We start from the raw sequence: 14,436 nt of genomic DNA on the forward strand, positions 1-14,436 counted from the left end.
TAAAAAAAAATCCGCTGCTGACATACATGTTTGATCAAGGTGGTAGGGCTACCAACTAATGATTATTGTCATTATCAATTAATCTGCTGTTTTCTCTACGAAATGTCACTAAATAGTGAAACAATAATGCCAGCTATAATTTCCTTGAATCAAAGATGACATCTTCAAATGTCTTGTTTTGTCCAATCAAAAGCCCAAAATATTCAGTTTACTATCATGTATGACAAAGAAAGGCATCAAATCTTCACATTTGAGAAGCTGAAACCAGCAACTTTCCAGTATTTTTGCTTAAAAAATTACTAAAACTATTATTCAATCGTCAAAAACGTTAATTTGAACAAATGTAGCCCTATGTGTTCCCATCAATGGTCATTTTCCTTTATATCTATCTTATCCTTAAAATATGTCAGACACACCTTCAATATTTCTTCTACATGGAAACAATAAAACCAGTGCTTATTTGTAACAAATTGTGACGAAGAGAAAAGTGCTGACGAGTGATGGACTGTGAAACAGATGCAGAATGCTTTTATGAGTTCAACATGTGTGTCTGTGTGTGGTTTGATCTTCTCTGGAGGTTAAGACCTTGGTAAGCTGACACGACCTGTGATGTCACACCTTCACGGGAGTCTTGTTTACGTGAAGCCCTTTTATGACAGATATCGGTTTCTTTACGAAGTGTGTGTATGTTGTCGGGTGAAGTTCGGGGATTATTCTACACTTGTCTCACTTTCATGCGAGTCTCTGAGTTTATTTTAGGGCTTAGAGGCTACTTATAGGATGACATTCAAACACTTCATGGAGATAGTCCCTGCTATTCAAAACCAATCACAGTAATCGTCTGTCTGTCAACACATGTTAACTGTTTACATCTATGAAGGAAAGGGAAAGTTAAGTTGTGTATGTTACTGCTAAAACCATAAGAGCACTGGCGATGACTTCACATTCTCAGTTAAAAAACAGACAAAGTTTGGCTAAAGCATCACCGAGGCAACCCTGAGTTTCCTTTTACATCTTACTCACTTCCCTGTCTGCAGCAGTGGCACCGAGAGGACATAGTGATTCAATGATGACTCAGTTCTGTGGCAGAACTCAACCCTAGTGTTTTCCTGACAGTAATCATTCATAAGATAATCATTATTCACATTTATAAAAGCAAAAAGGGTAGCTGCATTAAATTTGCATAAAAGATCTTGTTTGATAAATGGAAATTTGTGTTTCAAACACGTCATTCATTCATTGGCTCTCTTAACAAATGTTAGTTTGGGGGTTTAGAAAGCTTAAACTGGAGCTTAAAGTTTATCATGGGACTGAAATCCGACATTTATGGTGCAGTCAGACCAGATTTCACTTCCCATGTAGAATAAGGATGCACCGATCTGACTCTTTCAGTCCTGATACCGATACTTCGGCTTTGGGTATTGGCTGATACCGATCCGATACCAGTGTTTAATTAATAAGCTGTATGCCTCACTGTGTGGAGGAGACTGGGATCAGTCTTTTATGTGTAAGACAACATCAGACTTGACTTAAACATTGCTTTCCAACTGTAAAACAGAATGTAACAAATAAATACAAAGATATCAATTGATACCCAATCCAGCTATTTGAGTCAGTGTCGTACTGATAGCTGATATCAGTAGCCGTGCATCTCTAATGTAGAGACACATTTGCTAGCGGTTGCGAATTAACTCACCTCTTTCGCTTTTGGTTGACTCCGATTGAACTTTGGTTCACAAGATCGTGAGGCTCTCCGATGTGCAGCCAGCTTTGAGAGCAGAGGTGAGATTGTCCTCTCTTCTTGTTTAATAACTGCACGGTGAAATAATATACTGTAACAGCAAAGAAGAGACGCTGTATGGCTCTAATGAGTGCAAGGACAGTAGCAGAAGTTAACAATAGTAAACTATTTATTATTTTTTTGTGTTTCAAAGTACACTTGACCTGCAAGCATTTTTCTTATTTTTCTTGCTTGTACACTACTAGACAAAGCACTGTAAGTCTGAATAAATGTATCTCTTAAATGTTATACTAGTTCTCATGAAAGGTTAAATGACCAGACTTGAGGGTAGAAGGCACAGTTTAAATCAGCTTAGACTAGATTTTTGCTTATAACATTCATGGCAACAAATGTTTCTACTAACTATATCTATGTGCCATTAATGCCAGAGCTGATGTCATAAAATACATCAGCCTTACCTTGACCATCTGTCAATTGTTAAATGATAGTTTCATGATTGCTGTGCTGCTCACACATCTGTGGTAGGCTGAGGCTACAGAGTATGAAACCAAGTCATGTGGGTGGCCTTTGCGGTTCAGACTTGAGGCTGAATCGTTGCTGAAATGTTCCTTTGAATAGCACAGCTCTGAAAATATAGGCTCTTGTGTTTTATGTTTACCCAGAGAGTGCAACTTCCTGACAAATTATCATTTGTGGCCTTTATGTGCACCCAAGATGCACAAACATGTCTTTATCTGAATGAGCTGAGCTTCATGTGATACTGCACTGATAAACTCAGTGCTAATCAAACTCAACGCCAAGTGAAGACAGGAATTTGAAGTTAAACGTTGACCAGGCAAACATTCCCTAAAACATGTTCCATAACAACCATAATAGTATATAATTACAAATGGGTTTGGCTAGGAAACTCTTTATTTTCTGTGAATGGAAGACCCAAATCTTTAGACACACTGACAGATCATTGAACACTTATACAGAACAATTGGCTGCTAATTCTTAATTAGCACCTCATTTGTGCCACATGTGTTTTCTGTGTGTCTTTGAAATTCAAGTCTGCAGCTCTGTGATGTCTGCAACAAGTCAGTCATAAGAAACGAAACCCCCTCATACACCTTACGAGCAGATGTGGATGACATTGATCTTAGTCAGTATAGAATCTTCTCATCTTTTATGTCTTTTTAACCTTGACTGGATAAAAATGAGTTAATGTGAAAAGGTTATTTCTTTTATGAAAACATCTGCTTCTTCTTTTTCCAACAGTCCAAACACATGATGAGGTGGTAAACTTGTTGCATTTTCCTCCTTAGTAAATCCATCACTAAAAGCCAAGTAAGGACGTTCACGCCGCTCCTTGGTTAGTTGCGTTTGGGGTGAAAGCAGGAACGTTAATACAGGAAAGTCCTCAAGAAGTCTTCGGGCCAAATAACAAGAATGCAACTTACGTCTTTGTTAGTCCAGGTCGGATCCTGATTCACTTTCCTCTCGCTTCTACCAACTGCTGATTTTGCTCATCCGCATCCCAGTATGCAAAGCGTTCCTGGCTACGGGAGCCGTTTAGCTCAAACTTGCAGAGTACGCCTAGAAGTTGGGTCGGATCAAACGAATGAGAGAAAAACAAACTAGAGTCTGATTCAACCAGACTAAACAAAGCAGGTTTGAAACCCTCAGATCATCGACAGAGTCTGAAAACCCGTCTGCACATATTTTTGAAGTCTGAATTGGGGAGCCGGCGTCTGACAATTAACTGTCCGAAACAAACAAAAACTTCATGCTGCGATTATCCAGATGTGTAGAGGTGTCAAAGAAACTGGGTTTTGAATTTCTCTCTTCACACAACTTCTTCAGTCACTTTTAGCGTGAGCAACCGAGTGCAACATCATGAACGCCTTTGAGGAGAGACTGTACAAAAGTGTGCGTTCATCTCCTCATTTGTCTCCTCATCCAGACAACAAAAACAAACAAAAGACACTGAAATCTTGGAAAGAGATTAGGGAGGCAGCAGAATTCAGCCAGAAGGAGGCTATGACCTCTGGCTTTTCACCCACCTTCAATCATGGCCATTCGGAACACGTAGGAACACTTTTGCCTTCAGAACTGGTCCTGGTGATACTTTGTAAGAACTAGTTCATTTCAAGCATATTAAACCCCTTCACCATGTGATAAATAATACGTGGAAGACGATAAGTTGTTCCTTGCTTGAAGAAGGCTGGCAGCAGCGACTTTCTCTTTCTCTTTGCAGTGACTAAATGTTTGCATTAAGCTATGCTACGTATTGTCTCACAGTCACAACAGCATTTGTAGCTGACAGCTACTGTGTCCAGCATCATTTCTAGAGTGGTTGATCAAGATTTTCAACATTTTTTAATAGTTGCAGTCAATTTTCATTTATGTTTCTACAAGCAAGTGCCAGTTGATGTTAACACACAGACTTCAAACTGTAGCTGGAGCTCATTGTATGCACTCACTGACACAGAGTATAAATTTGCAGATGGCAAACCACAGTTTCAGTTGCTGCACGATGGGGTGCTACTGTGGTCTCACCATCACATAGGCACATCGCTTACCTGCAAGGCTGCATAAACTTTAGTTTCACAACTAAGATTCCTATAACTGATACATTCACACAACTACTCCATAAGTTCATACAAAGCAGTATTTGAAATGAGTCTTTCTGTCATTATCTGCAAGCTCTGTTGCTTCTGTTTAGTGTTTGAAATTCACAACGTCAAACACATTTCTTTGAGGCTCAAACATTTCCAAGTCAGTGGACAGAACTATCTTCCTGTTTGTTGTCTCTTCTTTGCCAAAAAAAAGTACAAAGTGTCATAGGTGACTATATCTCTTTGACAGTGAACAGTCAGAGATCTGTTGTCTCTGTTTTTAAACGCTGTATCCTCTTATTCATCCTCTTCATCTTATCTTCATCTCAAATCTGTAAACAAAAAGAAATGGTCTCCTGACTTGAACTAGCCTCTTTTCTGTTTTAATAGCTTCCAAAGAAAGAATGCAGGTATAAACAAACTGACATTATCATACAAGATAAGAAATTGTATGATTTAGACCTAAAATAGCATTTTAAAATATTTTGTTCTGTTCATTCCTTATTTTTTTTACTAAATACTGCAAACAGCAACATCCAAATAGCTTCATAGTGATGCAACTAAAGGCTGAAGCAAGTGAACATGCATGGAGGTTATTCAGATACATTCATATGGCTGCTTCTTTCACACTTGTATGGATTGTGAGCACAATTTTTACATGTTTTACATTTCTTTTACCATTGTAAACCAGCCCCCCGAAAGGAGTTGGATCAACCAATCAGCTCACTTAACACTCAAATCCTTATAACATGTTTTCAGTGCATTTCAGCCTCTCTGCAAGCCTGTGAAACCTACAGATAGTCATGACACACCCACAATAACTGTAAAGACCCACAGATACATTTATGTGTATCTTCTGAGATAATTCAAGTTTAAGTTGCACAAACGTTTTCAGTTGAAGTTGAGGATGATGCAACCTGTAGCTCTGAGGAAATTCTGTCGTAAATTAGGCTCACAATGCTGGTGAGTTACTGTTATGACACTAAGTTACATGTAAAGTTCGTGACCTCGGGAACAGTATGTATGACAATCTCAAGTCAAAGGTCAAAAACAACGACCAAGAGTCAGCAGATGGCCGGAGAAAGATCAAAGAGGCCATTTACATTAATCCTTGAACCGAGACGGGTTACTATCTCTCCCCATATACAATCCTTTGGTATCACATGACCAACCTCACACACTTAGTTCATGTAATGACACCTAAGCTAGTTCTAGTTTGAGATGGACACTGAAAAGCTATTTTTCTGACATGTCAGATAAAGACGGTGAGATCAGAGCTGATGAACAGAATCACACCGACGTTGTTGTCACACACCCAGAAAATCAGGAAGCATAACCAATGAGGTAAGTGTTAGTTTGTATGCACGTATCTGAACTGTGAGATGTGTGAGAACCTTTACCGCATCAGATACAATAACCAGAAAACTGTCTAGCCAAACATTTATGGGAAGGACACGCTGAAAAATGCGATCTGCGTCATCTGCATCATCAGCAGATTATATTGGAGAATCCAAGTTCTACTTGAAAGATTTTTATGTATTAAGAATTTGTTTTATTAAGCTCTAAAAGTATCAGCTTTATTTTAACTGGACATGATGCTACTGCTGAAATGCAAGTGAGGACATGCTCCTGCTCTGACAGAAAACATGACTGTATTTTGTCATCCAGAGAAAATATTACTTGATATTGGTATTTCATCCTTTGCAATTAATAATTGCTCTGTTGAATGTCTACAACACCAAGCAGTCACTATTCATACATCCACTCTCAATAATATACTTACTGCATGCATTCAATGTATTCTGGGTATTGGGGTGCTGTAAATATCAAAGTCTAATTCATTTTCTTGGAAGAGACAATTGAGCTTAAAATTTCAGATTCTGGGTCAGATAAATTTAGCATCTATGGTGTTTTGTTCCCTACTGCAACAACAAAGCATTCTCAATTTGGCACAGCACTGATTCTCATTACATTATTCATTACACCATCCACTGAGTCTCTGGGTTTTGCAATATTTAAAATCACTTCAAATACCAAGCTGACAGGAAACGTATTGCTTCTCAAAAACTAAACTAAAATAATTAAAATTGATGGTCATAACATAAACTGATGAAGTTTATAAGACGGAAATGTTAGCAAACAGGGGTTTATTTATACATTCTGCAGATGTGAAGCAACATTAGCATTTATTTGGAGTTTGGTTTGTATCCAGCTGATGAATATAAGTGATTTTCGCTCTCCTTTTAGCTGTCTTTGGGCTCTGCTGTTTGGTGCAGAGCAGGTAGTTTATAATGGGGTTATCAGAGCTTGTTAGCTGAAAACAGCTGCCCACTGCATCTGGAATCTACACTGATGAGGGCAGAGAGAGCTAACCAAAACAATAAAACCATAAACAATGAGCCAAAAGATGCTACAGAGCTCCATAGAGCTGAAGGGAACGGCAGAGTGATAATATCTGTGGGTTCACCAGTGAGATTGACTCCTTCTTATTGCACATAGTCATTTGATCCATTGTTGACATAAAAATATGGAATTATAGCAGCTTTAAATGATCCAGGACACATGATTTCAGAGAGTCAGAGTCAGTCTCTAGTTTCTCACGTGAAGACAAGATGTTATTCTAACTGGCAGGTGTCTGACAGTCAACAGGATTCAAGGCAATCAACCACATTTCCTGTCACACCTTTAAAGTATTAAATGTCAGATCTGTCAGATCTGTCTGAGGTAATAACTACAGAAATTGACTGATTGAAAAAATAAAAGTGAACACATCAAATAGGCTGAGGATGACACAAACACAGAGAATCAGCAAACATGATCAAATCTTAATTACTTAGCATTCCAGGGAATCTGTCCAAAAATGCCAGGAGACGGTTTATGTCAAATTAGTGCTGATTGCTGTGACCCAGGGAGTGAGCTGATTCAAATGAAAGATAGAGGAGCTAGTGGAGGGGGCAGAGGGTGTGGGGAGGAGATGGAAGAGGAGGAGGAGGAGGAGGAGGCATATTGCTAATGACGGAGATGGCCGGTGTTCAGTACTCAGTCTCGCCAGGCTCATAAATTAGATTCAGCGCTTTAATGTCTGAAGACTTATATCCCTCGACCTTACAGCTTTGAATGAATTAACCATCGACTCCGGTCATCTACTGCAACATCCCATGTGGTCAAAAAAATGTAGAGAAAGACAAATTCCCAAATCTGAGATGTGAGAGACTGCAGGAAAAAAAAGCATCCCAGTCCTCCGAGGAATGCTGAGGATTCTAAATCAGTTTGTGTTTGACTAACCCTTCACCTCTTCTTTCCATATTTGTAGCACACATAAGACCAAGATATTAAAAACATTCCTAAGTACGAGGAACATGTCGTCTATATTCTGTATTCCACGTGACGAGCCAGCTGAACATCTGCTAAATTAATTAAGAGACACCTTGACATACTACATACTACAGTAAAAACAGAATTCAACTTGAGAGCTTCAATCTAATTTACATCTTTCTAAACAAGCGACAGGCCAAAAATAGACAAGTTATACTGCGTTAGAGAACCATATGAACTCCACTGTGCCCTATGGCTGTTTCTCACATCTCATCATGTGTGATCTGCATGATTCGCTGCATTTAGGAAGGCTCACAAAAAGAGCTTTGGCTTGTATCATTCACAAGGACAACAGAAAGAAAGAGTGAGGAGAGATGGAAAGTCTCAAGTAGTGTTGAAATTAATCAACAGAAAAATAGTCAGATTTATCTTTAAAGTTATTTTTCAAGCAGAAATACCAGAAATTATCTAGTTGCAGCATTATCTAGTTTTTTTTGGTCTTATATCATGAATATCTTTGAGCTCTGGACTTTTGGTTGGACAAAACAAGCAATTTGATAACATCACCTTAAGCTTTAGAAATTGGTGATGGGCATTTTTTTTCACTATTTCTGACATGTATAAACCAAATGATGAAGTGATTAATGGAGAAATTAGATTGATAGATAAGGGAAAAAAATAGTTAGTTGCAGCCCCAATCAACAGCAAATTTCATTATTGTTAAAGTCATTTATCAAGCAAAAAATAACTGCTGGTAATTTTTTAGTTTCTGCTTATCAAATGTGAGGATTTGGTTCGTTTCCCTGTTTCATATCAGTAAATTATTTATTTTTGACTATAAGTAATTTGAAGACTTCCTCTTGGGGGCTTGGTGAAGTGATGATGGGCATTTTTTTCTATTTTACTCACATTTTCCACATTTAATGACAACTATATGAATCAAAACAGGAACAAACAGATGAATCAATAATGAAAATAATAATAATTAGTTACAGCCTTAGTCTTGAGTATAGTCATTCATGCTTAAATTTGGTCACTCTGGTCCGACACATAGGCTACTGATTGAAGCCAGATGCCCCCTTTTTTTTTGCAGTACCAAACTCAAACCACCTGTAGCCCCATCTCCGTTAGGAATTTACAGAGATTAAATGCTGCCACTACAATAACCACATGTGGGCCTCTGAGGCAGGCTGAGCTAGCTCCGATAGCACAACACGGGATCTCCCAGTATGGTCTCAAACCCCAGTATAACCCAACTGAGGTCATACTCCTCAACAGCTCAGAGTCCAGTACCAGCACCAGTAGGTCAGAGCAGGATGGGACTGGTTCAGTTAAGTAATTGCAGCCAGTCTCATTCACAAACAATCAGCTTGAGGGTGCACAGACAGAGCCAAGATCATTATTTAATGGCCAGAGGGTGGAGGGTGTGTATCTGGCAGAGATGCAAGCGGCATGTGTCAGAGCATCGGATATGTTTCGAAAACTCAATGACTGACCTGCAGCGTTCTGACTGGAGGAGTTAAACGGGGGCAGAGGGGGCACCTTACTTCTTGATGTGATGATGGGATGGTAATGATTTTCTATGTGAGCTTCTGGTTATCCAGAAGCCACAAACACACACACACACACACACACACACACACACACACACACACACACACACATCTATCTCTAGCTCCATCTCTAACTCAATTCTCTAATGACCATCACAAGCCAGTATCACATGTAAGCGTAGGAATCTGAGAATTAAAGAGAGACATGCTCTGTTTACTTTGCTCTCTTTCTTCTCCTTCTCCTTTCTCCTCCAAACTCAGAGGAGGGGTTCATTCTACTTTGCCGGTACTTTCCCTCATGTTTGAACTACTTGGACATGACCTAGAAGTTAATTCACTGCTGCTGCTCTAAGGCTGAACCTGGGAGCACAGCATCACTAGAGGGACTCCCCAATACCAACACACGTATCAATTACTAACACAGAGCCCACGCTGCCTCTTAAAGCTGCTGCTAAGTTTACTTTTCACCCACTAAAAATTAAAATCTAATTACTGAGAAGTCTTGGAAATCCCCTCTCCTGCACATTCATCAAAATATTCAAAACACAAGGTCTGGGAGCTAACATAATTTCACATGACACATGCCTTGCAAAACAGTCATTTCTGCTGAAAAATTGGGAAAACACATGACACTGCAGAAATGTTTGCGTCGAAGTTACAAAACCCTCTTTTCCAAAAAGCCTTGACACTTGTGTGTAAGCACTGGCATGCCCAACATCCAATTAAAGCACCATACAGCAATTTGACTGACTGTAATGACTATTATATGAGGCAATGTCATTGCTTCTAAGACCAAACTCCAGCACATAGAAACAATTAAGTGCCTTGCGGTTTCCCTCAGTAAGAATAAATAACCTCTGGGCAATACAGACGGAAAGTCGCCTATTTAGGGGCAGTTTACGAGGACACTGTGGTGCCACCACCTTTAATGGGCGTGAAGGGAACGTGAGTGCCACACCTAATGGATGCTTTTAGTCGATTTAATAGTTAATTATGCAGAGTGCGATGATGTCAGCTGCTGTCCGGCGTGTGCGCAAAGACGCGCTGGGGACCTTGACGCGGGAGAAAAGGCGCTCTCTCTCTCTCTCCGCCTGTCACTCATTATTTCATCTCATAATAAGCACAAATTCCTTTATTAAAGGTATCACTCACCAGCAGCTGCCGCCGTTGTCAAAGTGAAATGTTGACTTATCCCGAGCATCTTGACGTGCCAAGGATGTCCCGTACTGTAGCCGTATTTACTCCACGGACTTTCTCCTTATCACGATCGCTGTTCAGCTCACCAGAGGACCCCCCAATGAAGTGAAAATCGCTAAACGACTAACAAGAGTCCACAAGGCATTTCTTGTGCTGCAGCATGCACGGTTTAACAGTCTGAAGTCCCGTTTCAAGCTGATCTCTGGGATGAGCTCTGTTCCATTGCGTGTCGTCTCCGCCGAGTCGAGCTGAGTGGGACTGACAGAAACAAGAAGGAGGAGGAGGAGGAGGAGGAGGAGGAAGGCGGTGGGAGAGTTGTAAGGAGTTCACTCCTTACAACCTTATAAGCTATGTTTGCGGGGGCTTGGTCTGCCAGTGCATGGGAAAAAATTTACCAGTCAAATAACAGCAGTGCACTGATGTCTGGAGACGGAGAACAACTGTCAGGCGCTCAGCAATTAGACCAGAATAGTCTCATTTTAACAGAATATAGTCTGTGACAGCTGATCCTTCACTTGCATTGTTCTTAACAACACATTGTAAGACCAGATTCGTTATAATAGCATTAAAATTAGATTATAATTGATTTATGACGGTATCAGAGAATGTTATGAATGCATCACACTGTCCAAAACATACAAACACTCTCATTGTTGTTTTCCTCTCCACTTCCTCTCTTTTGTTTTAGTAAATCTAGTAACCAGTTGTGGCGGTTCACCCACTCTTCATTGAAGCCCCTGTGTTCCAATTCAATTGATATTTCCAGCTTTTTACTACTCTTAGGACTTATATAAGTAATAATTTAAAGTTTCTTTTTCCTGTGAGGTCCATATTCATTCACCAGCTGCTGTTTTCTGATGAAAAAGCAGCTGGACGTTTTACCATCTTGGTTATACATTATGTATGATTTATTTTGTGGCATCTAAAACATGTTTCGCATCTGTCAATTGAATGTGGTCTCATTCCTTGATTGATTAATAGTTACTTAAACCTGATTTTAATTGTTTCCCATGCATTACCATATACAGGATATGCAGTATGACATGTCATGCACAACTGTTCTACCATGTAAAAGAATGTGTGTACCCTAAATTATCATACTTCAATCACAGTGATGTTTTTGACCTTACTTCAAGCAATGTGATCATTAAGTAAAGACGTCATCAGTTTGCCACACTAACAAGACTTTAACAATGAAATAATAAAAATGTACTTGTATTACTTTTTATATTTAGGTATACAAAGTGTCTCATGTCTCGGAATTTGATGTTTCAACAAAATAAATATGGTAAACAATAACAGTTTCCATTGGTTAACATATAAAAGCTTTATCTGACCTGACTTTTTCTGATTGTTCTGGCATTTTGCAGCTGTTACTCTGAGACGCCAGATTTCAGTGGTGCATGTCTACTGCCAACATGGACATAATCAACCACAGTTGCTAGAAATTCTTTACCAGTTACCAAAACAAATATCATTTTAATGGTGCAGGCATGTTACCAAAACAAATATCATTTTAATGGTGCAGACACAATGTGTGATACATTCTGTTTGTCACGTAGTTTATTTGCACTGCGAGTTTTTGGCTTAGATGATAAAATGACGTCTCGCCGTCTTAAATAAACATTCAGAATTTTAAGATGGAAGAAACAAAATGTGAATGTGACATTTTGGTGGATTTAGCTGCTTGTGTTTGACTAATAGCTTAATTGCTGCACTGGAATGAAGAAGCCATTTATGGCCACTCATTCCAGCTTAAATCGTTACGAAAAGAGTAGGGTTACAAATGATGGTGCCGAATCCAGGGGCCACAGCTGGAAAGGACTTGCAAAAATCCCAATAAGATTCTAATAGGGAGGGTGGTGGACAATATTTATTCATGGGTTCCCTATGCTGGATCCCTTAATTACAACCAGAAACACAAGTGCAGTGTTATCCTAAAATACTCGTGGTGTCATTTAAGGAGGGTCACTTAAATGATACCCCGAGCTGTTATCCTGTAGTAACGCCTGCCTATACCTCCGATTTGTAAATGATCATTAGACCTAAGCTTGCCAATTTTGCACTATTTTGTGTGTTACTCTAATCATCTCGGGGTGGTTCACAAGTAGAACATCCAAATCCTCTGATGACAGGGTTCCAGCACGCCAAACTAGGGGAGAAAACCACTGGCATCAACCTCCTAGTGGTAATTACAAGTGGGGAAACCACGTGTCATAGCACCCTTGAAACAGCCAGTATTTACCTTGCAAATGTGTACTGACACCCAGCAAACACTGTTAATCAACTGCCAACCATTTCAGGACAACTAGAATTGCAGCTAGTTACAGCTCTCATTGTAATCCCCTATCAGCCACAATTGAAGTCTGTGTAAAGGAAAATCAGACGTTTCTTTTTAAGCACATTATACATGTTAGAACTATGTTCTATGTATTAGAACTATGTAGAGTTTTGACCATTTTTGTGTTCAGGATTTTTTGGGCAGGTCTGAGATGGTGGCTCGATGACATAGAGAGATTACCAGCATGACCCCTCCCCGGCTACATAAACACTAGAGCACACATACTCATAGTCACTATTTTTACACCGGGTAGTTTTATAAACTTTCATTGGAGACAACTGGGATTTGATTTGGATAATCCGCTGTTACTGGTTAATGGGGCCATTTTTGGTCAACATTAGCGCTCAAGGAGTTATTTCAAATCCAGCTGAAGCATCCGTTGACATTGGCTTCAGCACTGGCTGTTCAGCTGGGAGGAGAGTTAACTGACGCAGCGCTGGCAGCTGACACCAGCCGCCGTCGGCCATTGCTCGCAACTTCGGCTTCAGCACCAGCTGTGTGGCTGGGAGGTCCCCAGCCAGATGGAGAGCATTTGCCGGGCAGCACTTAACCAAAAAGCACAACGTGAGAGGCAATTGCGATGATTGTTGATGGTTCGCTTGTTAACTAGTCATTTATGTTACATTTTTACTGAAACAAGTCCACATTTACCTACAAAATAGGTGCTGAATTAAACAGTGGCTCCTAATGTTACTTCATTTTAAAAATATCATCCATGTTGCTTGCCTTACACCTACAAACAAGGCCTATTTTAAATTGCGTAATTTTATACAAGCGTTTGGTATGAGCATTGTTAAGTCAGAGGCCACTCAGTGAACACGCCCCCAGCATTTCAGAGCAGAGAATACCACTTACTTTTCCATGATTTTGACACCTAATTTTATATACTCTGCAATTTTTTTTAATCATTCAAATTTGACTGTGTGATTAATTACACATTTTTCTGTGGTGTGACAATCTCATATTTATTATGTAAGGGATAATGTACAGCAAGCAGGTCATTATTGTGAAATGTACCCCGACAAGGTGATGCAGGACTTACATTCATTTCCTGGAGACTTACTCTAACCATAACCTTAACCACTGACCCAAAAATCAGCTTTTTCCCAATTGGGGACAAAGCTGTTGTCCTCAATTGGACAACCCGTCCCCAGTTAACTGGTCTTTAGTCTGAAATTTGTCCCCAACAGTAGCCTATCACACACACACACATGCACGCGCACACACACGCACACACAACCACAGATACAGAAACACATGTCCTGTTCCCCAGCTGGATAGCAGTGTAAAGGCCGTGGCTTTCTCATGCTTTATTTTTCACATCTCACCGCACAGCCGGCACAGTATGCACATTTGTAACGTATAAGAAAATATAAACAAGCTATTTCGGGAATTATTTTATTTATCACATCATCTCATGGTCTTATTTGCCTGTTCTGTTCATCATAAGCAATAAAATAGATAAATTGTACTTATTTTAAACTAAAAACGATTTGTAAATTGTAAGTTAAATGTGGGCTAAGGTACATAAAATATCAAAGTAAGTATATATATATTATGGTTATTGATGAATAATAAGTCACTTAGCAGATACAACATTTTACTGGATGATAATAAGTGTTTTTTTCTATGCGTATTAATGAATTTAAACACGGGTCAAATTTAACCTGTCCTCATGATTTTCTTCCC

At 39.4% G+C, this 14,436-nt stretch overlaps 1 protein-coding gene across 1 annotated transcript in view; it reads right to left on the bottom strand.

The window, feature by feature from the left end:
- itga1 (integrin, alpha 1) overlaps window positions 1–10,706 on the bottom strand; it is a 55,398-nt gene extending 44,692 nt beyond the window's left edge. The window contains exon 1 of the mRNA XM_044333888.1: window positions 10,362–10,706. Within this exon, the coding sequence (XP_044189823.1) occupies window positions 10,362–10,410 (49 nt within the window). The 5' untranslated portion in view covers window positions 10,411–10,706. The remainder of the gene's footprint in view (window positions 1–10,361) is intronic.
- Window positions 10,707–14,436: the final 3,730 nt, after the last annotated feature.

The sequence above is a fragment of the Thunnus albacares genome, chromosome 18, assembly GCF_914725855.1.
Source record: "Thunnus albacares chromosome 18, fThuAlb1.1, whole genome shotgun sequence".
In the NCBI taxonomy this organism is placed as follows: domain Eukaryota; kingdom Metazoa; phylum Chordata; class Actinopteri; order Scombriformes; family Scombridae; genus Thunnus; species Thunnus albacares.